Source organism: Rhipicephalus microplus, chromosome X (assembly GCF_043290135.1).
Source record: "Rhipicephalus microplus isolate Deutch F79 chromosome X, USDA_Rmic, whole genome shotgun sequence".
Lineage (NCBI taxonomy): Eukaryota > Metazoa > Arthropoda > Arachnida > Ixodida > Ixodidae > Rhipicephalus > Rhipicephalus microplus.
In genome coordinates this window covers 319821665-319848251 of record NC_134710.1, presented here as the reverse complement: position 1 = coordinate 319848251, position 26587 = coordinate 319821665, and the positions used below count along the sequence as shown (strand labels likewise).

Genomic DNA, 26587 nt, shown 5'->3' with positions numbered 1-26587 from the left:
CAATGGAGTGGAAGGGTTGTTCGCACATTTCGATAAAGATACGAGAAAAAAGGGTTTGGTCGCTGAGTGCATGTTTTTATGGGCGAGTCCATATACAACGAACTACTGATACAATGACCACTTATTATCGGGGCGCTTTAGAGTTTGTTATAAATTGGTTTGACTGTATAGAAACGTGGATTCTTCTCGGTGTCTTCACTGTAATGTGAGTTCAGTTGCACACTTTCTGCCATGTGTGATGTTCTGTATCCTTGTTCTGTGATTATTTATATATTTATTTGTTCATTTATTGATTCATTCATTCATTAAAAGTATAGAAAGCATAAAAACACACTTGATGCCAGTTGAAGGGGTAGAATGTGACCTTATGCTGCGTCATGCGCTCAGGAAAAAGCGTTCTGTAACAAATGAAATTAGTTTTGCAACATCTGTTTCATATGCTGCATTGGTTCGTGTTGAGCTGCCTTTGTTATAATTGATTACTATATCATTTAATATCATGTTGCAATAATGAGACTCTATGGTATACAAAGACATACTGCATACTAAAGTGAAAGCATTTATTTTTTATTGCTACACAAAATCAGCTTTTTGCCTGCACCAAGATCTGTGCTGAAAGATCAAATGACTTTTTTACCAATATATTTTGGTTAGTTGTTTCTTGTAGTTTTTTGTTTAACTAAAGGGAAAAATGACTTTTTTTATATTAGTAACTTACTTTTTTTATGATACCAAAAGCATTACGGCTTCTGCTAGAAAACTGTTGGTATGGGAGAAAACACACAGAAAGAAAATGGGGTTGGCGACACCACCTTGAAGTTTCCGCACCTCCCGCCTTGGTGTCATAGATTATGACGCCTTCTACTACAGCCTATGTAGTTTCCAATCGGTAAAAATTAAGTACATTGTCTTCCAAGGGAGCCAGAGACTACCATGTTTCATGAAATTTTATTGAGGCCATCTCGCAAAAATACAGGAAAACACTTTGAAATTCGTAACGTCGCGATTGGAGATACATAGAAGTGAAACTTTTGACCTTCCAATTCTCATCTATTAATAAAGCTATGTTGGTGAAAGTAATGGCGCTAGAGTGTTTAATATAGGTGTGCGAGTATACAAACTTGAGAAAATTTTGGGATAGTGTTTGCTATTCGATTCAATTCTCACTGGAATTTCGTCTAATCAAAGTTTTCGAACTTCCCAAAGACTTGTACAGTCATGTCCAGTTGCCAATCGCCCCTTCAGATTTTCACATGCTTCACCCCATCACATTCTCGTATTGTGGCAAAGCTGCCTTTTAGCATTTGCTACGGTAGCAAAGATATTCATTAAAGAAAACGTTCAGAAACATTCATTAAGAAACATTTTATTAAGAATGTGTCCGAGTGAGTCTGGTTGAGGATAATTTTGGTGAGTCTGTGTTTTACGGTTTTAGGGAGCTATAAGTGCAATATATATTTATTGAGTCTGAGTGAGCGCCTCATTTTTCGCCAAGCTGTAGTGTCCCTTTAACTTATCAGAAAAAAAAAAAAATATGGCACTGCTGCATGACATTTATAATGTATAACCACCGCAGCTGTTCATTATGTGGTGTCAATAGCTACTATCAGGAGCTAGAAGCTGTATTAATTTTTTTTAGTTCTTTATGTTCACATGTGGGTCTGTTATTGATATACTATTTGTCAGCACAACCAAACAGGGGTAGATGAAATTGGCCATTTTTATACATGAAGTCTCATGTGGGCTCATAAGTATTGCAAAGAGAGTAGTGAACACATATGAAAGTTCAGTCTTATGAGACTTTAAAGGTGCTTTTCAAGCATACTGTGCAGGTCTTGGGTGTTAGTTTTAAATAGACAATGCATATTTTATATACAGTAAACTCCCTTTAAGACGAACTCTGTTAAGACGAATTCTTGCTTAAGACGAACAACATGTGAGTGCTTGTTTGGTTTGGTTCCCATAGACTCAATGCAAAAAAAATCTGCTGAAGACGAACTGCTTTACAGGCATCTCCTGTTAAGACGAACTCTCACAGCGACCAACAACGATGGGAAATCTGCAAAACGAGCATTATTGTCTTGATGAGGGCATTCGGGCAAACAAGAGAAAGAAAATAAAAAAAAAAACGTCCTAACGCAAAGATTCAAAGAAAATCGGAAGCAAAATGCGACATGGAGGAAGAAAGCAGGATAAGTGGAAAATAAAGGTCAGCCTGTATGTAGATAAAGAGCCGACTTTATCAGCAAAGAAAGCAACAAAAAGTGTTTGTCCTTTCGTATTCTACTTTTATTCTCAAACAGGAGTACAGTAGAGAACAGAAAAACACAAGAGCTTAGCGAGAGGGGAAAATGCAAAGAAAGGGAGAGAAAAAAAGCCAAATGAAAGGGAAAACAGGAACAAAAATTGTTTGTAGGTTATAATAACATGAAACTGAAACCACATACGCAGCTTTCAGAGCAGCTATCATATCAGCTATCATATCCCATCAGAAGACTCAGATGCATTGTCATTGCCGCAAGACAATGGCACCTGAGCACTTGTGGTCGGTTTGTGTTGTTTTGCATATGATCTAGTTGTGCGCATCGTATCTGCTCCCAGTGATATGAGGGAAATTGAGACACGCCATTTTCATTATAAAAGTGCATGACAAAGTAAGGTCATTATCTACACGAAATGTAGCTGCTTCATGTCTTTTTTTTTTGTGCCCGAGACTTGTGTGCATTGAAAAGTCTTAAACGGAGACCTTCAGCTGCATGTCGTTCAAGAAAAGTTACTGTGGCCTGAAAATACGAAAATATCCAAACCTCAAAGCTTCGGACTTTCATAAGCAACTAGGCGTATATATTGACTTTGTCAAGGTATCGGTATGCTATGGAGGCATATCCAAAAGTAATGGCAAAGCCAGTAAAACAACCTCTCGGAAGGGGAACAGCCAGAAAAATAAATTTTTCATTCTTTGAAGGAAAGTTGTGCTTGTTTCTCCCTATTTATCTTTTTCTAACCATCGGAATAGGGTCATGTCACAGGTTTATTGTTAAGATGTCGTAGCAATTTATTCATGAACATATGCATGAGCATGAGTGGCATATCGACCCGTGAAATTGAGTACGCATTAGATTACTCTAAATACTTTAATTTAAAGCATAGCTTTTATCAAGCTGAGCCGAATAAATACTTTTTCTTGTTTCTTTCCTTACCATATACTAAGTATACTTCATTCAGTGTTTTCAAGCAACACATTTGGGTGTACATGGCATGTTAGCATTTGGTTTTGGAGGGAACTTCTGATAAGAGGAACTCCTGATAGGACGAACAAATTATCGTGGTCTCTTTGAGTTCGTCTCGAAGGGAGTCTAATGTAAAAAATACTATAACAGTAAGGCTCCTGTTATTTTTACTCATGAACTCTGCATTGTAGCAGAAATACCTTGCTCCAGCTGAAATTACACTGTTTTAGCTAATAACAACAATTTGTTAATTAACTTTTCAGTTATTCACAGGAGCGCAGTTGTTTATATTAGATAGTTGTTGTGCATAAAAATTTTGAAAGAAATTACAAAAGCTGCTTGTAATTCGAGATATTCAGCATTGAGTTTTAAAAGGGATATTGAAACTGATAGCACCTGGCACATGTGAAAAGCAGCCACACTATTGTGCCATACCGGAACTACCTGTGACAAGAAAGTGACAAAATTTATGTGCAGACGCATAGTGGCTGTATCTTTTCATGAAAAGTGGCAGGTCATCTCGCTCACCCTAGCGGATTACGTTTGTGTGTGGTGTTTAGTGCTTATCTGTTCCTTCTGAGCTGTGTGCAAAAAAATGCCTCGTATCCAAATAGTATAAACGTTTTCTTTTTTCCTGTGAAGCATAAGACTCGTTAGTAGCCACTGCAGCATTTTTTCTTGCAAATAGATTAAATTGCTTTTCACTGCTGTTATAGTTCGAAGGAAACAGATAAGCACCACACACTGCACCCAAAGACTAAGCTGTCTTCTTATGTGTTTCAAAATGCTTGTCGATATTCCTGAACATTTTACTTTAGTGCACGTTGATTCGAATTTCGTCACTTCATTGTCACATGTAGTTCCAGTCTGACGTACAGATTCACAGGTCGCGGGATTGAATCTCGGCTGCGGCAGCTGCATTTTAGATGGAGGTGAAATCGTTGTAGGCCGGTTTGCTCAGATTTGGGTGCACGTTAAAGAACCCCAGGAGGTAGCGAAATTTCTAGAGCCCTCCACTACGGCGCCTCTCATAATCATATGATAGTTTTAGGACGTCAAACCCCACATATCAATCGATTAATTAGTCTGACATAATGGAGAGGGTATGTTTCCTGGGTGCCAGGCGCAATTAGTTTTGATATTGCCCTTAAAGTTCAATGATGCACATCTCAAATTATGTGCCGTTTTAGTGATTTCTATAAAAAATGTTATATCATGAATGGGCACACGCTGCAACTTTCCAATGTAAACAATTATCCACAAGTGAACAATTAAAAAGTTAAATAAAAAATGTTGTTAATTAATTTCAGCAGTGTTGTTTTAGTTGCAGCAAATTACTTCTACCGTGACATAGAGTAACTGTAGTAAATATGAGAAAATGGTAAGAGTGGGGTTGTCATGAAATTTCTAAACAAAATCTGTGTTCTCTACCCTAGAAAAACACCCTGTATAGTATTGCTTAACAGTGATGCAATTTACAAAATTGCATCGCGTTAGTACTGCTGATGCTCCAAAATGTTAAATAAATGCTTGGCTGCTACCTTGGTAAAAACTATGGTGCTCATAGACATATCACCAGAAGTATGTGCCTGGGCAATATTAGATGGAGAAGATAGGATGCCTTCATAAATACTCGTGTTTTATACATAGTTACACAGTGTGAATTTGTCAAAAATATTCACCTTGGTCACCTGCTTTTATACGACTGTAATGTAGAAGTCAACAGCAGAGGATACGCTCTTTTCAAATGAGGATGATGTGTCTGGCCTTTTATTCTACTGCACTACAAAAAAATTGATAGTTCTCTAACAAAGGCCACATCATGAAGTCTAGAAGCCCTCACTGTTCAGCAGCTATGACCGCATATCGGTTATGCATGCCCAGCACCTACTAACAGCCAATAAGATTGGGAATGAAGAAAGCTCTCTCTAGATGAATAGATTGCATAAAAAAACTGGGATTAGGGAAAAGACGTTAGTTTCGGTCACAAACACAACTCCATCTGTCATATACGTGTGGCACAGGTCTACCAGGGAAAACTAAAGGAATGTACTAACACCTAGTAAATATGCTTTTGATGGTAGAAATGACTCTACACTTGACACTTGAGATGCACCCCTCGCGGTGGTATAAATGTAGTAAGAGAACGGAAAAGTTCTTTTGCTACACTATATCGGCGATGAATTTACTGGTGGCTTGGATAAAACCTTTTAAACACTGGAAAAGTTTAGAGAACAATTGAGACAACTCGTATTCACAAGCGTTTTTGCGGAAGAGTTACAGACATAAACTTTAGAAGAAAAAACTTTGGAAATTGATTTTCTGTAGGGTGAGCCTACGAAATTTTGCAGAGCTGATGATGCCTAACACATTAAACCCAGTTTGGAAGGAACAGAACATCAAGGCTGCTTTTTGTAACCGCTGTGTTTTGCCTTAATATCATTACAACAAATTGTACCCAATCGCCCTGTAATTGGATGGTTAATCCCCCAAAACAACAAGCACACTTCAAAGGCACATTTTTTTTCACACACTTGGGTGTATCCTCTTTGTTCTCAACAGCGCACACCCAAGAACACAAATAAAATAAAACTATGTGGCAAGAGCAAGCAAACATGCAAAAGAAAGAACAGAAAGACCAAGCTGGAGAGGGCAAGTATAGCTGGCACCGCTGCTATGTAGTGCTCGATTTCTCTGTACAACAAGAGTGGAAGTGCTGCGCCAGTTGCGCCATACTGCGGCAATCTGACCAGCTGCTCATAAATGGCAATTTTGTGATAATTGTCGATCAGAAGTGTAAACCGCCGAATCCAGCCTATTATTATTGTCGACCAAGCAACACCAAGTGTTGGCTCAGTCCTTGGCCACATCCACATCCACTAGATCTAGATGCAGCCAAGGACTCGGTCGCATCAACATCCACTGGAGTTCGATCACGTTGTAAAGCGGTTTCTTCGCGGAGCCCGCATTGCTGTTATCGCCCTAGTTTCTCCACAAAAGTGGTGGCACCAACATGAGTAACTGTCAAATATTTAATAATATGGTGAAACTTCGATAACTTGTACCAGCCGGGAACGCGGCATGATCATGCACTAAACGACAGTGCGTGTTTACAAGTGCAAATGTTCATCTTCTGACGTGCCACATCGTGACCAATAAACGAATACAATACCACAGAAGATGTCGCCCAAAATATCTACCAGAAAGTCATTTCTTCCTTTTTGCCAGAATACGGGAAAGATCATACGTGGCTGGCACTTTTACAAGATTTTTTATTGCCAAAGAGAATTTCGAAACTATTGGTCCGAGATACGCAGCGACAGAACGGACACCGTCGGCTTTGCACGATATATTCTATCGCGAAATGATACTTAGTGATGGCCGACAGTTTCATTGAGACAGAAAGTGGCCTCGTGGACTCGGTTCATCTCCTGGTTAGTTGCGCGCAAAACGGCGCCAAAGGTGCCTACGTTGTCGCTGCTGGGCCGTGCTGTACCGTGCGCACGGATTTGCTGTGTGAGTTTCTTGTCCCCATTTTGCCCCAGACCAAGCACAGATGAACAGAGTAGTGTTTAATTAGCATCGGGATAACAAATTTCTCCCAAGCAAAGTACATCGCGATTATCTATGCTTCGTTTCGCACATTAGATGCAACGCTGTGGTGGCTAGCGAAACTATGTCGTAAGTACGTTCACATAATGAAATAGTTCCATGCTTTTTTAACACCCAGAATATATTTTTCTTGTCGTTTCAGGCCGAGTATAAAATGGGCATGTTTTGCGCTACATATACACGCACACTCACGTGCTTGCACGCGAAGGTGATAAGTCTGGTAAACGGAGGTGGAAGCACTGTAGCAATTGCGCCGTTCTGCAACAATCTGACCTTCTGCGCATAAACGACAATTTTGAGATAATTGTCCATTAGAAGCATGGACTGCCAAATTTCGCAAATATTATCATCGACCGAGCAACACTGAGTGTTGGCCATTAAAAAGGATGCGGCCGCATCCATACCCAATGTAGTTCGATCACATGTTCGATAATGATCACTTAATACGCTTCGTTCATGGGGCTTGTTCTTGTCTCATCACTGTTATCGCCGTGGATTCCGCGTAAAAGTGGTGCCACCAACATGAGTAACTGTGAATTATCTACTTATGCATTAAAACCTCTATCCCACCAGGAAAGCAGCATGATCATGCCGCCTAAAGTACCCATCAAAACGCCTGTTCTTCTTTTTCGCCCAAGTGCGGAAAAGATACTGGGCTGAAACTCTCACACAATCGTTTCATAGCACACATTGGCGAAGCAGCATTTCGGAACTATTACAGGGTTCAGGATACGCAATGACAGAGATAGCGACAGAACGGATCAGCTTTCCACGATACATTTGTGCGCTTCTCTACTGCAATATGATACTAATTGACAACTGACAGTTTCATTGAAACACGAAGTGGTTGCGTAGACTATCATCTCTTGGTTAGTTGTGTGCAGCGCGGTGCCTATATGCTGCCCATTCCGTCGCTGCCCGGCGACTCGCTGTAGTGTGCGTGGAATTTGCCCTCTGAATTGCTCGTCCCCACTTAGCTCCAGAATGAGCACAGATGAGCAGAATAGCTTGTTTAATTAGGGTGGGGATAACAAACTTCCATCAAATGAAGTGCACCGTGAATATCTAGTCGTCATGAAAACAAGAGATAAGCATTGCTTATTCCTTGTTTTCTCCAATTCTTTGTCAGCTCTGATGTTTAATGTGAAAGCACAGTCGTACGCGCGCGCACACACACACACACACACACACACACACACACACACACACACACACACAATTTGTGGGTAGTAAGTCTGGTCAGCTCATTAGTACTAAATATTTTGAGAAAACCATTGGAATTTTTTTACCAGAAATAATTTCAATTGACAGTGATGTTTGACCCTAGAAAGACGCTTCAAAACTAACTTGATCGATTAATTTATATGTGAGTTTCAACGTCCCAAAACCACCATATTATTATGGGAGACACCGTAGTGGAGGGCTCCGGAAATTTCGACCACCTGTGGTTCTCTAACGTGCACTCTAATCTGAGCACACGGGGCTACAGCACTCTCGCCTCCATCAAAAATGCAGCCACCCCAGTCGGTTCAAAACTAACTTACATTGCTCTGAAACTCACTTTTTGGTGCCCCGAACCTGCTCCAGTACTCCCATTTTACTGCGCCAAAGCTGCTCTAAAACAGCATTATTCTTCCTTGAGCTGTTCGAAAACACGCAAGTCCACTTCCAGCCCTGGGTTAACTCATTGGTACTGAATGTTCAGTGAAAACCATGGCAATTTTTTTTACCGGAAATAATTTTGATTGACGATGATGTTTCACCATAGACAGCTGCTCCAAAACTAACTCACATTTCTCCAAAACGCACCTTTTAGTGCTTCGAATGTGCTCCAAAACCTCTCTTTTACTGCGCCAAAGCTGCTCCAAAATAGCATTATTCCTGCTCCTTGAGCTTCTCCAAAACACTGAAGTCCACTTTCACCCCTGCTGTACAAGAGAATACACGATACTCTCAGGCTCACCCGAAAATGCATCTGGTCACTTGAAGAAGCCTTCCCAGGCACTTAGTTAATCTTCGCTGAAGAGGGTGCTCATTGCTTTTGAATGGTCATATCGAAGGGCCGAAGCCGAACCTCCGGTGACAACTTCTAACAAGACTTTGCACGCAGTGCCCCGCGCACGTGCCAGGGTACTTATTCCAATTAAAACAAAAGGACAGCCACTGCCACGTCATTGGGTGTCATTGATCATTCTGCAATAGGGACAAATAGTTTGCCCGTCGGTGTTTCTATTACACATTGCATGTTTCATCGTGCCTGCAGCCTATTCATTTGCAAGTGAGCACGACAGATACCACCTTGCACAGTTCGATTTCTGGCCCTCTTAGACGACTCTGCTGAAATGAGAAAAGCTCTTTATAGCGATGCTTGGGTGCCGCACACACCTGTTACAGTGAGGCTCGCCCTCCACGGACTGCCAAGGTCACACTGTAACTGGAACCTCGAAAGATGCATGTGTGACACTGCTCCCCTGCAGAGCAAAATAAATTCAGCCTGAAACTTGAATGAGTAAAAGCTCAGCGGGGCAAACAAAAAAATAGCACCCCCTTTTTGAGGCTGATTTTGCTTACCTAGCTTACAAAAAGCTCCTCCAGGAAAGCAAAATAGTTTCGGGACATCGAAGCATTCAAGGGATGTGGTGGGGACATTGGAATGAATGATAAGAGAATAGACTGAGATTATTGACAAAATTATTCACTGCTGCATGAGTGCATGTTCCTTTCCCTACACAACTTGTACTACCTTCTTCAGCTGCCATTGACTATAGTGTTTTGTCACCCATAATATATATTTTTGTGGTATTCAAAGCTGTCAAATTTCCTTCCTTACATCAATAAGTCATCAACCATGGAACATACATTCAAAGACGAAGTAGAGAAATACTTTTTGAAACAACAGCCTCCATCCTCGCAACTGCTTTTTTGTTTCATGCGATATTACCCCTACGCTTTGTATGTTGTAATTTATGACTGTTTTTCAGTCTTACCTTTCGCTTTTTGTCAGTTAAACAAAACATATGTATGTTTTTGCTTTCAGATTTTTTTCGCACTCATTTTTTTTCTTACCAAAGATACTGTAACCACTGAATCGCATATATCTTCTTTCCAGTTCATATCATGAACGGGAGCCCCCCCCCCCCCCCCTTGACCGTGTGTAACTTCGGGGCCTTGTGTGTTACCAATCTTGTACACATATTTCTGTAAACTAATATTGTTGATGCTGAGTAAACCTGAATGCTTGAATACTTGTACTGGAATATTTGCACAAGCTTTTGATGGCCAGGACGCTAATCCTTTGCTGTCTTCATCATGTGCATTTAATTCTATTTCATTTCGTAAACAGTATTCTACTCCCACCCAGGCTGAAGTCCAAGTATAGCTCCAAGGACTCCTGGACTAACAAAGACAGCCATAATTCTGTGTTGACAAACAAGGTGTCTTCTCCTGTGAGCAAAGACAAAGGTACTGCATTTAGTATGTTTGCTTCAGTAATAATTCGTGACAGTTGTGAAAAAAACAGATAAGAAAAAAAAAGCAGGGGATGGATATAAAAGGTTGCACTTTTATTCAGGGAATTCATTCAGTTCAAAAATACTGAATTTTGTAGTGAGTGTAAGAGGAGCTAAGAGGTGAATTTATTCTTTTTTTCCTTCTTGTGATCACATGAAGCCAAAAAACACTGAAGTATAGGAAAGCCTACGAGAGAGCTAGCAATCGTTCTTTTTAATTTTAATATAGAATTAATGAGGAAAAGAGAATATGAAACCACTTGAAAAGAAACTGGGCAGAGGTGGTAACAAGTGTAAACATTAGTTGTTCAAGGCTGTACCGAGCTGCAAGTACCACTCATAGATATGGCAGATGTCGAATAACTTTGCACTTCATATAAATTTACTTTTTTATGCTATTAAATTAAACTACTATATTTTAACCATCTTCACATAAATATGCTATAGAAGTGATACCTGCTAATTTTGTGCAGCTGGACTGACAGTCATTATTGAATTACTAATTTCATAGGCATGCCACTATCATCTTTAGAAGGTTGAAGGATAAAAAAGCTGTTGAAGGTGTAGGTTCAACACCTACTTGTCTAATTATTTAGCTTGGCATGAGTTACATTGAACTTATTGTTCTTTTTTTCAGTTAATTATGGTTGCATTTGATAATATTGTTTTCCTGGCTCACTTCTTGTCTGTCTTAACTTATACTTTATTCTTTGCTAATTTTTTTATGAGCTGGTTTACTCCTTTGGCCAATATGATTTTTTTAGTATAATGAATTAGTCTTTAGCTAAGTTCACCAGCGTGATAGGTGAGACAAAATATAGAAGTGCAACAGGACCAGCGCTGATTTGTGTCTTTTGCCCCATCTTTCATGCTAGTTAACTTTGCAAATGTGGCACCAACGTGCCCAGACAGAATCACTCCTATGCTTTAGCCCCTTCACTTCTTACTCCATAATTTAACTTAGCCAATACACTTGACCTAGTTGATAATCAGGACTTTTGTAGTTAGTAGTTACCTAATATCTAACCGTCTGTGATTTTTCAGAGCAGCCATGTTATGAAATCAGCACAATAAGTCTTGCCAACCATTCATGACATTGTTGGCATTTCATTTGTTACACATCCTGCCTTTTGTTGTATGCCATGATCGTGTAGCAGTTGCAGTGCTTGGCTGCTGACCCAAAAGTCCCGAGTTCAATCTTTGCTCCAGTGGTCATGCATTTCGGAGGAGGTGAAGTGATGTAGAGGCGTGTGCCGTGTAGAGGCATGGGCCTCTACATGGCTCTACATGGATGGTGAAAATTTTCAGAGCCCTGCTCTATGCGAGCTTCATAATTATAATGCTACGTATCTATTGCATGAAGGGTGAACCATTCTGTGGACAGAAGACGACGAAGAGGACTGGCTTGCTTGCTCTGCGTGCTGTGCTCCGTTTTGATCGATGCCAATTCACTGGCAAATACTCACGTCCCGTCTTATTTTACGTAACATATTTGTAGTAGAGCTGCTGGTCCTTCCCTATACCCATCACAAAGCTCCACAACGGCTACATCATCACGGGTCCTATCATGTCACAAGTTCAAGGAACATCGTCTTCACCAACTGCCTCTTCTAAGACTCCTACCTACGTTGTCCTACCTCCTGCTCGTGATCCTGGCGTATTTTCCAGATAGAATGGCCTTGACATTGACAAGTGGCTCAACGTGTGTGAACGGATCAGCGCCAGCTATAGGTGGGACCCGAGAGACGTGTATCCTCTTCCACGTATTGGCGACGCACTTGACTGTCTTCATGGCACTACCTTGTTTTTATCTCTCGACTTCCGATCTGGCTTCTGGCAAATTGCTGTAGACGAAATAGATCATGAGAAAACTGCATTTGTTACCCCCAACGGCCTTTACCAATTCAAGGTAATGCTGTTTTGTCTCTGCAACGTGCCAGCAACCTTCGAGATAATGATGGACACGCTGCTTCAAGGATTTAAATGGGCGATGGACTTGTGTTACTTAGATTACGTGATAATTTTCTCACCCACCTTCGCCACACATTTTGAACGCCTTATGACCATTCGATTAACATTCCGACATGCCAGCCTCCAGCTGAATTCCTTGAAGTGCCGCTTCAGTCTTCGTCAAATTACTGTGTTGGGTCACTTTGTTGACGCTTCCGGTGTACGACCAGACCCGGCAAAAGTATGCGCAGTGACAAACTTTCCCGTTCCAGGCTCCATCCATGATGTTCGCAGTTTCGTAGGCCTATGCTCTTACTTTTGCCGGTTCGTAAAAGACTTTGCAGCACTCGCACGCCCACTCACAGACCTTCTCAAACACGACATCCCGTTTTGTTGCGGTCCTCTTCAAGCTAACGCTTTCTCTCGACTAATCACCACTCTAACTACACCATCAATACCTGCACATTTCGATCCAGGTGCTCCTACAGAAGTACACACAGACACTAGCGGTCACAGCATCGGTGCAGTTTTGGCCCAAACTCAGCGGGCACTGATGGTGTAATTGCATGTGCAAGTCGTCTCCTTTCAAAGTCTGAGCGTAACTACTCTATAACTACTCTATAACAGAACGAGAATGCCTTGCCCTTGTCTTGGCAGTTTCGAAATTTCGTCCTTACTTGTATGGCCGCCCGTTCCTTCTCATCACAGATCATCACGCCCTCTGTTAGCTTTCTTCACTGAAAGACCCTTTTGGACGACTTGGTCATTGGGCATCGCGTCTTCAGAAGTACTCCTACTCAGTTGCCTAAAAGTCTGGATGCTTCCATCTGGGCGCCGATTGCTTGTCCCGCTACCCTGTTGACCAACCAGATGAATTGGTCGTTGAGCCTGGCCCCCCCCCAAAGGCGTCTGGGTAAGCAGGCGTTTAGTGTATAGCGATACCACGGACGCGAGCTAATGGGGGGCGGGGGGGGGTTGACTCCCTCCCACGCCTAGCCGTGTGTGGCTAAGCCATGTCCGGGGAAAAGGGGATCCTGGGGTGGAGCTGACGCTGAGTGCTTGGAGCTGACGCTGAGTGCTTGGGAGACAAAAAGGAAAGACGCACAAAACACATAATCATCACCTTTGGTACCAGTGACTTACCTGATTCAATTGAAACTGGCTACTGCAATCTCCGTGTCAGGCCCTACGTGCCAAACCCCCACAGATGTTTCAAATGCCATCACTTTAGACATGGGCACAAAGCTGCAGAGGGTGCATTACTTGCACAAAATGTGGATCCAACGAGCACGCATCAGATACGTGTACCTCAACAACATCATGCTGTGTGAACTGTGAAGGAGACCATGCTGCCCACTCGAGATCGTGTTCAATCTGGAAGAAAGAAAACCAAATCCTTGAGATTAAAGTGAAGTTCAATCTGTCCTTTTAAGAAGCACGTAAACGGTTCTCAATTCATCAGTCCAGTCTCTTCTTCACCGATGTGACGCGCCGGGGCGCTGCACCACATCTTTCCGTGCCTGCAAAAGTCGCACAGAGTGAGACTGCAGGCGCCCCACAAGCGCCCAGACTGGAGCAGCCAGTACTGCTCTGCCACCTGACAAACAGGGCCAGCAGACTCCCCAGTCTGCCAGATCCCGGGCGACTGCAAGCACAGTGAGTCCCGAAAGCACCGTGAATGTGTCTGTCGAGCAGGCACCATCCACCACTTCACAAGAGGCTATGGGTACAAGTCCCACTCCTCCGTCGCCCGAGACGCCGAAGGTGAGGCGCAGCTCTTTGGAGTGCACTAAAAAAGAAAGACTACGCGTTACAGGGCCTCTTAAGGATCTTGCAACCTAAGGCAATACTTTTGTATACACAGCATCACACAGATTAAAAATGACACAAATATTACAGTGGAACGTCAGAGGACTACTGAAAAACCTCAATGATATTCAAAAACTTTTACACAGACATACACCAAAAATGCTGTGTGTACAAGAGACACACTTGAAACCCAAACACACAAACTTTCTACGCTATTACGTTATGTTTCGGAAGGATCAGAATGATGCAGTTGGTGGTGTTGCCATTCATGTGGATCCAAGAACTGCTTGTACACATTTACCACTTCAGACGTCTCTTGAGGCAGTAGCTGTCCAATCCGTTATCTTGAACAAACTGGTCACAATTTGCTCTATATATATGCCTCCTCAGCACCAACTTAGTAAACAAGAATTCCAGGCGTTAATTGATGAACTTCCAGAACCGTATCTTCTCCTTGGAGATTTTAATGCATGTAGCAGTCTGTGGGGTGACTCGCACTGCGATGCACGAGGTCGTCTGATTGAACAGTTTCTTTTCTCCTCTGGCATGTGTCTCCTCACTAGGAAAGAGGCAACATAATATAGCCTTGCTAACAATACCTATTCATTAATTGACCTAAGCATTGGATCTCCATTGCTTCTTCCCCTACTTTGCTGGAATGTCATTAATCATCCTTTTGGAAGTGACCACTATCCTGTAGTTATGAGCTCAGCAGTGCCGAATGAATGTCCTCCACAGGTTCCCAAATGGCTGATAGAAAAAGCAGATTGGGACCAGTTTTACAAGGCTGCTAGCTTAACTTGGACTGACATATGCAGTTCTAGCTTAGATGCAGCTTTGTAATACCTTGCTGCTTTTCTTATTAAAGCTGCAGCTAAGTGCATTCTGCAAACATCTGGACTGGGCAGAAAACGACGCGTCCCCTGGTGGAACAGTGAGTGCTGCAATGCTCGCAAACAATAAAACAAAGCATGGAGTCTGCTTCGAGACTCACTGACCACCGAAAATCTTGTCAATTTTAAAAATGTCAAGTCCCAAGCCAGGAGAACGCGTCGACAGGTCAGGAGGGAGAGCTGGCAGAGGTTTTTATCTGGAATCAACTCATACACACATGAAGCAAGAGTCGGTAGGATGGTAGGACAAGAACCACATCCTCTTCTTCTAGTAAACACACAAGGCAATGGTTTAGAAGACCAATCGAACTCCCTCGGTGCACACTTCAAAACAGAAAACAAACTACATGTTATCAAACTGAGAATTGGAAATTGGCCAACAATATGCATATCATGCTACACACAAGTCATACTTACAAGACTGCAGATAGGACACACGCATTCGACACATTCATACCTTTTGTTTGGTGGCGATGCACCATTGTGTGAGGGATGTGGAGAACCACTCGGGGTTCTCCACATCCTCGTCCAGTGCAGTAATTCAAATTCTCTCAGAAAAAAGCACTTTTGCCCTACCGACAACAGATACCCTTGTAACCATCGATGTTCATTGGTAGAGAACCCCTTTTTCCACATAAATCATTGCTGGCGTTTTTAATGGATGTACGTACTTTTAACGTCATATACCCCGGTGCTCCGTAGCACGATCTCTGAAGAGAGGTCGCTGCTGTGGTTGCTGCATCTACGTCATTGTCTTACTGTCACGACATTTCGCCATTTACTATTATTGCACATATTTCACGTCAATGTCACGGTTTTATTGCTTCTGTGTTTTTACCCGCGTTAACACGAGGAATTTTTAAGCCCTTTTACAGGCACCTATCATAATCATTGTTTGCATCACTTGTCGACTGACCTGGCACTCTTTGGCCATGAAATGGCCCTTGCACCATAAAACACCACACATCATCATCATCGATCCTGGCCCCAGCGTCATGTCCGTGTCTAGGTTTGATCAGATTGGTGACGAACAGCGTCGCAATGCTCCCTTGTGGTCATTCATTGTTCGTCTTAAATCTGACCCTAATGACGTATCACTCCGCATGTTTGACCTCCTAAATGGCTGTCACGCACTTCGAGTGAGGCCCGGCCGATCCAACATCGACGTGCGGCAGACTCGCAGGCTTCCACTTTACGCTTAGGCCTGCGACGCCTGAAAAGCCTCGAAGTGGTACATCTCAAATTTATTAGCAGGTCAGTCGACCCGTGCGGGGTTGCACATGTGGTGATGTATGAGCCTGACCAACGTACTCATAGAGTAGACACGAACATTTGATTACACACAAACAAGCATTGAATTAAAACAAGGGCAATCGGCAAGAGATTACAAAAATAACGGAGGAAAAAACACTAATACGCGATGCAACAAAACAACAAAGCAAACTATTCTCTAAAAGAACACAACTGGTACAGACAAAACGCAAATACATGGAATGTTAATAAAATAAGAACATGATGGAATTGAAGGAGATACAGAGAAAGTTTACAAGAAAACGATCATGGTCGCGCTTCTGAATTTCTAAGTGCGACACAGTGCACACAACTACAATTAATTAAAAGCTGGTTATAATAAAATAACAGTTAAAAAAGTCACAATAAAAAGTTCTATACGGACCAGGCCAGCTCTTGGTACACGTAGGGGAGTTGACGGGGTGTCGCTGAAGATCTCGCCAGCTTAGTTGACGACGAGGGTGCCCGGAATTGCAGCTGTCTCAATATGTTGCGCGGGTCACTCCATGCTCGCTGCCTACGCGAAACTCACGACACCGACAACCACACTTCTTGCTGGCTACACGTCAACTGCTGATTCCGATGCAGTCCAAACTCTTTCGGGACGTCCCGTCCCCTCTCGAGGTAATTTCTTTTTCCTCGAACACGTTTCTCCTTTCGGTGCAGGTGTAGGGAAGACGCCGCTGCGTTGCCAGTCAGCGGATGTCCTCTTCCCAACACAAAAGCGCCCTTCCTTGGACGATAGGGTGCGCGGGCGAAACGAAAATTGCAGTCGTTTGTGGCATTGGCCCTGAGCTACTTCTGGTCGTGCCTAACCATCTCCATTCAGCGGTCCTGCATAAGCTTCACGACGAACCAACTGCGGTCACTTAGGCGTATCTCGCACGTATGACCGTGTTCGGCGCCGCTTCTTTTGACGTGGTCTCGCACAGTCCGTTCGACGTTACGTGGCCTCCTGCGATAAAGGCCAACGTCGAAAATGACCTGCCGCACCCCCTGCTGGACTCCTTCACCCAATCTCCATCCCTATCGAACCTTTCTTCCGTGTTGGTGTAGACCTTCTAGGACCGTTCCTTGAATCAAACTCTGGGGACAAGTGGGTCGCCGTTGCTATAGACCAGTGGTTCTTAGCCATGGATGTGTCCGGGACCCCTTGTGGACTGGTGAAAGTGATGGGAGACCCCTTGAAGTGGAGGGTGGGGGGGGGGGGGTATGTAGGTAAATATCACGGCTGGAGCGTAAAACAGGTGCCTTTTATTGCTACCAAAGACATCAAACATGCCACATCACTTCATTTTGGACACTTAATCAATACGTGGCACAGTCACGTGTAAACAGAGTTGCATATGTAATTTTTTTTTATTGTGAAAAAAAAAAAAAAGCGAGTGAGGGTTTCGCGAATCATAGAAATGGCTTTGCGGACCCCCTAGGACCCATGGACGCCATTTGATAACCGCTGCTATAGACCATGCGACCAGGTTTGCCGTCACTAGAGGGCTCTGCATCAGCACTGCTACTGACGTTGCCGACCTTTTGCTCCACGATCTAATTCTATACCATGGCGCTCCTCGTCGATAGCCCACCGATCGTGGCCGCACATTTTTGTCACGCCTACTCGACGACCTTTTGTGCTCTTCCTCAATGCAACTCAAACTAACCACTTCGTGCCATCCTCAAACAAATGGCCTTACCGAACGCCTAAATCGCACCCTCACGGACATGCTCTCGATGTATTTCTCATCTGACCACCATTACTGGGATCTAGCGCTACCACACATGATATTCGCCTATAATTAATCTCGTCATCACAGGTTATTCACCTTTTTATATGCTGTATGGCCGTTATCCGACCTTACCAATGGACACCCTACTATCGACTACTACACCTCTGCCGAGCGAATACGCACGTGATGCTATCGCTCGTGCCAACCACGCACGTCAGATTGCCCGCTCTAGGCTGTTGGATTCACAAGCAACCCAGAAGGCTCTCTACGACAGCAAGCATGTCGATGTTGACTTCTCACCTGGATCCCTAGTTCTTCTCTGGTGCCCAGTTCGTCGTGTTGGATTGTCAGAGAAGTTGCAATCTCAGTACAAGGGACCTTATCGTATCATATGACGGGTAACTGACGTTACCTATGAGGTCATTCCAGTCTCCGGGACAAACCTGTCTGCAAATGCCCCCAGTGACGTAGTCCACATCAGTAGGTTGAAACTATACCACCCTCCTTCTGAAGAGCACGTATGAAGTGCACCGAGTCGTTGCTTTTACAACCGGGAGATAATGCTACGAAGCTATCGTATGAAGGGTGAACCATTCTATGTACAGAAGACGACGAAGAGGACTGGCTTGCCCGCTGTGCATGCTGCGCTTCGTTTTGATCTGTGCCAATACACTGGCGAATAGTCGCATCCAGTCTCATTTTACGTAACAATATCATGGTTTGGCACGTAAAAACCCAGATAATAATTTTAAAACTATTACTGCCCTTTGTTTTGTATATATTAGGGCAATGTTGATTTTTAAACTAGTATCTTAGATAAGATGTGCCACTGGGAAAATGACAACTAGCAAGTGGAAAGAATTATCTCAGATCTGCTTTTCTGTTAGTGAAAGTAGTTCTTGGAATAATGAGAATGATGGTAAGCAGATTTGTCTGTCCTGTCTTGTGTTGCTCAGGGTGCACCAATGACGATCTACAGGCCATGGGCGACCGGCTGCTTGACTGGTTTTCAGTGGTCATGAGTGACCACCAACTGAGCACCCAAGTGTCCACGAGACGGAGGACCCACAGAGTATCTGACTGTAAGCCACTTGCAAAACTTTTCAGTCTAATATCTACAGCTTTAACACATGCCCAGAGCACTGAGAATGGGGGTTGCATATATGCTAATACCACATGCTGAATTCCCTCTAGTGTCACGTGTTTTCTGCTGTCTTCAGTGGATTGTGGGTGGAAATCAGTACTGTACAGAGGCAACAGGTGTACTTATGTGTTTTGAGCAGCTATCATTGGTGTTCTCAGTATACCTTGAGTAGGCATCTCTTAGGGATCTCATGTTACTCGTTTCCATTGTACAGTTTTACTGTTATTCTCACTATTATGGCAAATAAAATATGGTCGAATTTTCGTTAAATGATTATAATAGCATAAATTAATTTATTGCCAAGTGAAAAAGTGAGCAAGTGGGTTTGTGTGTATGGATGTACAGTGGAACATGTTTATATCGAACCCACATATATCGGATTTTCGGGTATATTGAACTCGCAAGTTATCCCCTTGGAATTCCTTTGTAAAGCTATAGAAATTCACTCGTTTATATACAACGGTATTTTTACCCGCCTTCGGATATATTGAACGCCGCGCGAGCTCAAAGGTGCGCTTCGGCACTCCCCCCCCCTCGAGTTGGAAGGCGCACTCGCAGCAGCGCCCGGCGACCTCCACCTACGCGGCACCACGCCTCTGCCAAAACTCGAAACGCTCGAAAAAAGGCAAGGGCAAGAGGGCTTGGAGTGTGCAATCTCCAACATGCAGAACTTTTTTTATTGATTCTCTTTCTCTCTTCCATGCTTTCTCCCCGTACACGTTGGCTCGGAGAGCAGGAAAGAAAGAGCCGATGTTCTCCTCCTTTTGCCTTTTCTTGTATTTTGTGTTGCTGTTTTGCGAGGTTTGATCAGCCAACCACAGCTCGCGCCTTTTGCTGTTGCCCTCGCTGGTAGCCATCACCTCGCGATCGCTTTGTTGCTCTTGAGCTGTCGCGTCACCTATGTACCACTGCATGTGCAGCATTTCTCTTTTGTGCAAAGCCACTGCGGATTGAATTGTCCACTTTTCGTGTAGCTATGGCCAGCGCCAAGAAGCGCAAGATTCTTGACTTTGCGTTGAAATTAAAGGCTATTCAGCGTGTTGAGGCGGGCGAGAAATGTTCGACCGTCGCGGACGACTTCGGGGTACTATGGAGCACAATGAGTACCTTGTTGAAAAACAGGCCAAGGTTAACGTTTTTTTTTCTTTTTTCTCGCAAATAAATCGGGCTGTTGCAACGTGTGTGTGGAATTAGTTGTCATTCTTGAATGCACCTATTGTAGGTGATGATCTGCAACAGGTAAGCTCTCAGGGTCTCTATTTTTTTTATATCGCATTTTTTATATATCGAACTAATTCGCGATCCCCTTCATGTTCTATATATCCATGCTCAACTCTATTTGAATGAATGAGTGAGTGAGACAAAGCTACAATCGACGTCCGATTTCCCGGACCCTCAAGGCACCACGAAAATGTCCGGAAAATCGGGCAGTCCGGAAAAACGAATGCACGTGAAAATGCACCTTTTTTTTTTTGTAGGTATTTTTCTCTGACAGAGAGGGTAACGGCCGGAGTTCCAAGATTCCCATTACAATTCAGCCAATGCATCGTTTAGGTGGCTCTGAAAAGAGCCATTTATTAAAAAAAAATCAGACGAGGCCGGCGCTACCTAAAAAATCAGCACTCAGGCGCAAAAGAGTCGCCTATTTTCTTTTGCACAGCGTTCCGCTTGCCTGCGATCATGTCTGCCTCAATTTCGGTCAACTCTGAGCTCATTGGCTGTGTAGGAGATGGCTCTTCGTTCTCAATGTCAGAGTCGTCGGAATCCTCCGTAACTTGACGATGATTTCGTCATTGGTCGAGTCCGCACATAGCATGAGGTCGTTGTCCGCGTCGGCGAAGCCCTCAGAGGTTATCCCGGCTGGAGTCGACACGCCGGCAGCGTACGAATTGTCAAAGTCAACATCCGCGGATGGCAGTTCCACACGCTGTACACTTGGGACGAGTGTGAAGCCCGTGTGGTGAAAACAGCTCCGCAGAGTCTCTTGCGTAACCGCCTACTAGGATTTCAATAGTATGCCGATGGCAGACCTGAGATCAACAGTTAGGTTTGGCTTGGCTAAGCTGCGGCTGGCAACAGATTGACACGTGCGGTTTCAAGGTTACGGCAGCCGCGGCGCGATTCGGCGGCTGGCGGCAATGCTGCTGGCCATACCCGCGATGCGAGTATGGCGGGTTCGAGGATATAAAAACAACCAAAATGGCGGAGTCGGTGGTGACTTTGGGTAGGCGGTTAACAGCAAAAATTCCAGGAAATCAGATGCCAAAGGCTATAAGCATCCGGAATTTCGGACTTTTTAATACATTGACTCTATGGAAAACTTGATGGTGCCACAGATTAGTCCGGGCGTACGAGAAATCGGACGCTGACTGTATACTGGAATATGTTTGGTGAATTGCACACACAGCATCAGGGCACCGAATGCGATCACTTCTACGTTGAAATTTTTTGTGTGCGTTTCGGCCTGCCAAAGTCACATGTGCCTATTATGCCTTACATGAGTACAGCCCTTCCATGGGTCTGCATGATTACTTGGCTGTCTCTCTCAATTCTTTCAGGCAAAGCTGACTTTCATTCTCTAAGATCACCTGTGAGGGTGACATTTTGTGCATATACCTGTAAGAATGTCAGGAGAGAACTTGCATTTCATGCTTCATATTTATAATTACCTATGTAATAGCTGCAAAATTCTGCACTTGGAAAGGCAACTCACACACAGTTCTATGCGGAGTGCAGCAGCATTGAGCTCATTAATATAGGCTACATAATACAGTCACTTATTTTATAATGTATATAGAAACTTCATAAAAGACTGCATCATTTTTGTGTCGGTATTCTGTATTCTTGTGGCAGAAACATTGCAAGAATGAAACTAAAGAAATCCTTCGATAATCTTATAGGTGAAAGAAAAAGGTACCGATTCCTTGAAGGTTTTTATTTTCCCTCTTCATTTTTAGCAGTACTGAATCCTTTTGATGACACCGATAAAAGTGGTGACACCGATAAAACTGAAGTATTCTAATGCAAAGTAATATGTGTCCTGCCCCTTGCTGCTGTTTTTCTCTTTTTACTGAATATTTTGAACCACAAGGACATATCACCAATATACCTACCGACCCCATGGCATCGCTTGTTGTGCTTTCAGATCACCTACCAGAGTGCAAGCCAGAAGTGGGTTGGATGTTCCACCACCTAGACTCGGATGGGAACCTTTTGCTGACGCTGCGTGAGCTGTATGACCTGGAGCACGATGATCGCGAACGCTGCCTCCAGCCCTACTTGGCTGTTTGCGACCTCAACCGAGACTCGTTTCTCAGTACTATAGAGTGGTGTGCTTGCTTTAACAAGTCTCGTAAGTATCTTTTGTCTCTTTGCGTTCATTGAATTCACAGTGACAATTCCATCGTATTTATCATGACACCTACAGTGTGATTACAAATACCCATCTCCCGGTTTTGCAACAACCCACATTTTATGACGAATTGATTTGGTCACTGAAAAATCTCCGTAGAAATAACGTATTAAAAAAACCTTGGTTATACAACTCAGTTTTACGCCAATCCCCCCCATCTTACGGCGACTTTCAGATTCCGTTTTAAAAACAAAAAAAACAAAACACCTTCACTCGAATCAAACGTTGACCACATTTTCACGAGTGCAAAATATAAACTTGTGTTCCCCTAGGTTAACGATTGGAAAAGTAGAGAGTGAGACAGGATGTCTTCTTAAAATGGAAAGTTTATTCTTTTGGGTGCTCATGCACTGGTACATATACTTCAATCGCGTGTTTACATATTGGGGATCATTACCTAGCCAAGCTCTATCCACACAGAGTAGCTTCAGCCAGTCGAAAAGCTGATATTTTCATGTTTTTGGTCCGCAGAAACTTTTTCTGGTTGACAAACAGTTGATCTCCTGCATTTGTAGCACTTGCAGTCACAGGCTTGCACACGCATAAGGGCATGCTGCAGCTGTTTTCACCGTGCGAAGTTACTTTCATTTAATGTCAACTTTCGTAATAACAGCAGAATACCACTAGTTGCAATTCACAAGGCAAGAAATTACAATGCACACAGCTCAGTAGCACATGACGGCATTCTACGCAAACTCTTGATCCGTCGCCATTATGTGATAGCGATGACACTGTGTCAGACTCTTCTGACAGGAGGCTGTTGTCAATGTGGTTTTGTTTTCACACGCAGGCAATTTTCGAACTCTATCAGTAGAAATATGCACGTTGGATTCAATACTTTTTAAGGTTGAGAATAAAGATTCGCTTGCTCCTTCAACTAAGTAATGCTTCCATTAGCTGCCACTGTCAAGAATAATTTAGTGTACCTTCCTTGCAGAGGCACAAGGTCATGCCGTGGACTTATTCAGGCAGTTTATACCCGTTTTTTGGACATGGCTGAGTGTCACTGCCTGTTATCTTAGTTTTTAAAATATACTACCCAAAGATGATACAACGGTGTCGCGTGATCTCTTGAAATTTATGTGATTGGGGTTCCACTGTACTTTGCCCATCTTCCTCTGCTATTATCACTAAATGAAAAGGGCCAGATGTGTGTGTGTATGCAGTATGTCGGCATAGGTCTTTCAGTGCCAAATATAATGACCTGTATGTTGCCACATATTCTTACATAAGTTGCAAAGGGATGCTTTGTTTGCGAGCAGTCTAACATTATTATTTTTTTTCTGAAATTAAACAAGATATGACAAAGAGCATTAGCGAGACATATCGTCACGTGGTTGTTTTGGTAAAAAATATAAAACTAAAACTAGTAATGATGAAACTCTTTATCGGGTGAACCCATGCCCAGAAAAAGAAGTACTGATGCTCAGAATACTTCGGTACTGGCCAGCACAGTTGTCAGTGATCGATAAAATTGATAAGCAGGTTAAAAGAACGAGTTTGTGCATGCATGATTGAACATTTCAGCGTTATTGCTGGTGCTCGTGTTAACTCTAGCATTAACTCAACTACTCGAATTGTGTACGCGTTCTTATGAGGACAATCATAAACAATCAAGGAGGTTATAAAACATTCTATTACGGCCTGCATAGAGCAGTAATAACATGTGTAAAAGTTTCTGTGATCGAAGTGCAGTCACATGAAAATTTAAAAATGAGTGCACTTGGCAATATGAGCAAACAGTAGTTAACAAAGGCAACACACCCAAAACTACATCTGTGAACGAAAGTGTACACAAAGAGTTGCTTTGCATTAGGCGTGGTTCAACTGGAAAAAGCTTTTCCTTTCGCGTGAAAGTTGCTCAAGAAGTGCCTGCTGTTCTATAGAGTGAATACAGGGACGGTGTCGTGGAGTTCATTTCATAAAATGGTTGGCACTTACAATTTATTTTGGGCTCACTGTCAAGTAGACATTATGTGTCACTGCTTTCAATGCACTTTAGGTAGTGACTCAGTTTTAAGTGGAAACTGGGTGATCTGAAATTCTTGGCGAAAAGTATGCACTGCCTTGTTTGAGAGCAGAAAATAGAGAGCATGCATGTGTGAATAATTCATAGCAGTGTTACTTATGTCAAAGAGGCATATCCATATCAGTCTGCAGACAAGAGGTCATGTGATGGTTTTCGTCTAGACATACCTGTATTCTGACCATGCATGTCAGTTCAGTTTTACTAAAGCTATGAACTCTGTTCTTTTGATTTCATGCTTCTGATTTCATTTTAAAAAATACTGAAAAAGTATAAACACTACAAGCATTCATGCGTGCACTATCTAGATTGCCACATATGCCATGCTGAGAAATGAAAATTCACATGCACGAAGAAATTCAACACATAGTTACACTCAAACCTCGTTATAACATAACTTGACATAACGAAATAATGGATATAACAAAGTAAATAAAATTCCCCTTGAAAGCTCCATTGAGAACCATGCATTATAAACCTCATTGTAACAAAGTAAAATTGACAGATAACTGAATATAACGAACCAATTTAGTCTATCAAATTGTCTATAAAAAAACTGACCGTTGTGTGTTAAGTACATCGTTTTCTGCAGAGTTTGACGCTCGTTCGACCTGGCTATTTCAAAACTCTCGCGCCAACCTTACAGCCACGCCACGCGCGGCCGAGAAAGCCATCCTCCCCACACAGCCAGCGGAGAGGATTGAGGAAGCGCTCAGCGGGTCACATGACAGAGAAGCGACACCGCGGTGCAACGAGATTTTCCTCTCACTTAAGAACACATAACTGGGAAGCTTCAGAAGACTTACATTTATTCACAAATCAGAGGACATCCGTCATTAATTGAAGTAATCGGTGATGTGCATCTGCACACGTTTGCTTTGCAGCGAGTCAATCAATTTCGCACGCAGTTTGCAAAGCATAGTAGCGTGCGGCTATGTCCAGCGCCAACACTCTCCAAAGATGACGGCAATGACTGGCAACGACTGCGTCTCCGCTGCTACCCTCTGCACCGAGAAAGAAAGAGCGTCTCGACACGGAGATAAGCAGATCGGCATTAGAGGGAGAGAGCCAACTCTCCGCGACAGCTTTATTTTTTTTATTTTTTTTCCTCTCTCTTCGTGCACGGCCTAGAAAGGAGAAGGGTCTCTATGTGCAAAGACAAAAAAGGGAGAAGCGTGGCACAGGCGCATCTCAGATCGGCACTTGAGATAGAGAGCAATCTGCCACAGTCTTTTCTTTCCTTTTCTTCTTTTCCTTCTTTGCGCGCAGCGTTGAGAGGTGCCGCCGCGGGATTGGGCATGGTGCTGAGAGCATTTTCGGAGCCCAATATGTTCGAATTAACCGTCGCAAGTGCTTTCGCGTTCGAATTACAGGGCGTTTTCACCCATTGGAATACACATAGCTTTGACAGGACCACAGCGTAAGTTCGAATTAACCGGAAGTTCGAATTAAGCATGTTCGCATTAACGAGATTCCACTGTGTTTATTTTTCGTCGCATGCGTGGTCTTGTAGTGGTACACTGGGCCGCGAGGCAGTTTTTCTTTGCATGCTTATAGGTGTGTGCCCATTTGAGCATACATTGCCACAAACTGTTAGAATCATTTTAATGAAATAATGGATATAATGAAATAATTGTCACTCCTCTTCAACTTTGTTATAACGAGGTTTGTGTCTACACTTAACATCGCTGGATGATTGCATGAGTAAAAAATTATCAGTAGCATAGGTATCAATGCAACAGTCAACAGAAAGAAGAAAGAAGTCATTTTTGAAGAATAGGCTCCTGAAGATTGTAGCCCTCTTACTCCAGCTGTATACTATTTATCTGTGTATTTATTTATCTTTAATCTAGTAGCTTACTGGAGGAGCTTTAACTGATTCTTTTTTTTTTCGCTATGTTGGTCAAGTGCAGATTTGAAAACTACCTAAGGTTCGTTCGGAGCTCGACAGATTGTCTAGGCTGCATGCACCTTACAGATCTACATCT

General features: G+C 43.0%; 1 protein-coding gene across 2 annotated transcripts in view; it reads left to right on the top strand.

Moving 5' to 3' along the window:
- Positions 1-26587, top strand: part of Cow (Proteoglycan Cow) — a 61290-nt gene that overhangs the window by 20412 nt on the left and 14291 nt on the right. Inside the window, exons 6-8 of one of the 2 annotated variants that reach the window (XM_037413681.2) lie at positions 10204-10304; positions 18974-19099; positions 22307-22513. In XM_037413681.2, the coding sequence (XP_037269578.1) occupies positions 10204-10304; positions 18974-19099; positions 22307-22513 (434 nt within the window). Of the gene's footprint in view, positions 1-10185; positions 10305-18973; positions 19100-22306; positions 22514-26587 lie in introns of both variants that reach the window. The other variant, XM_037413680.2, reaches the window with a different exon arrangement.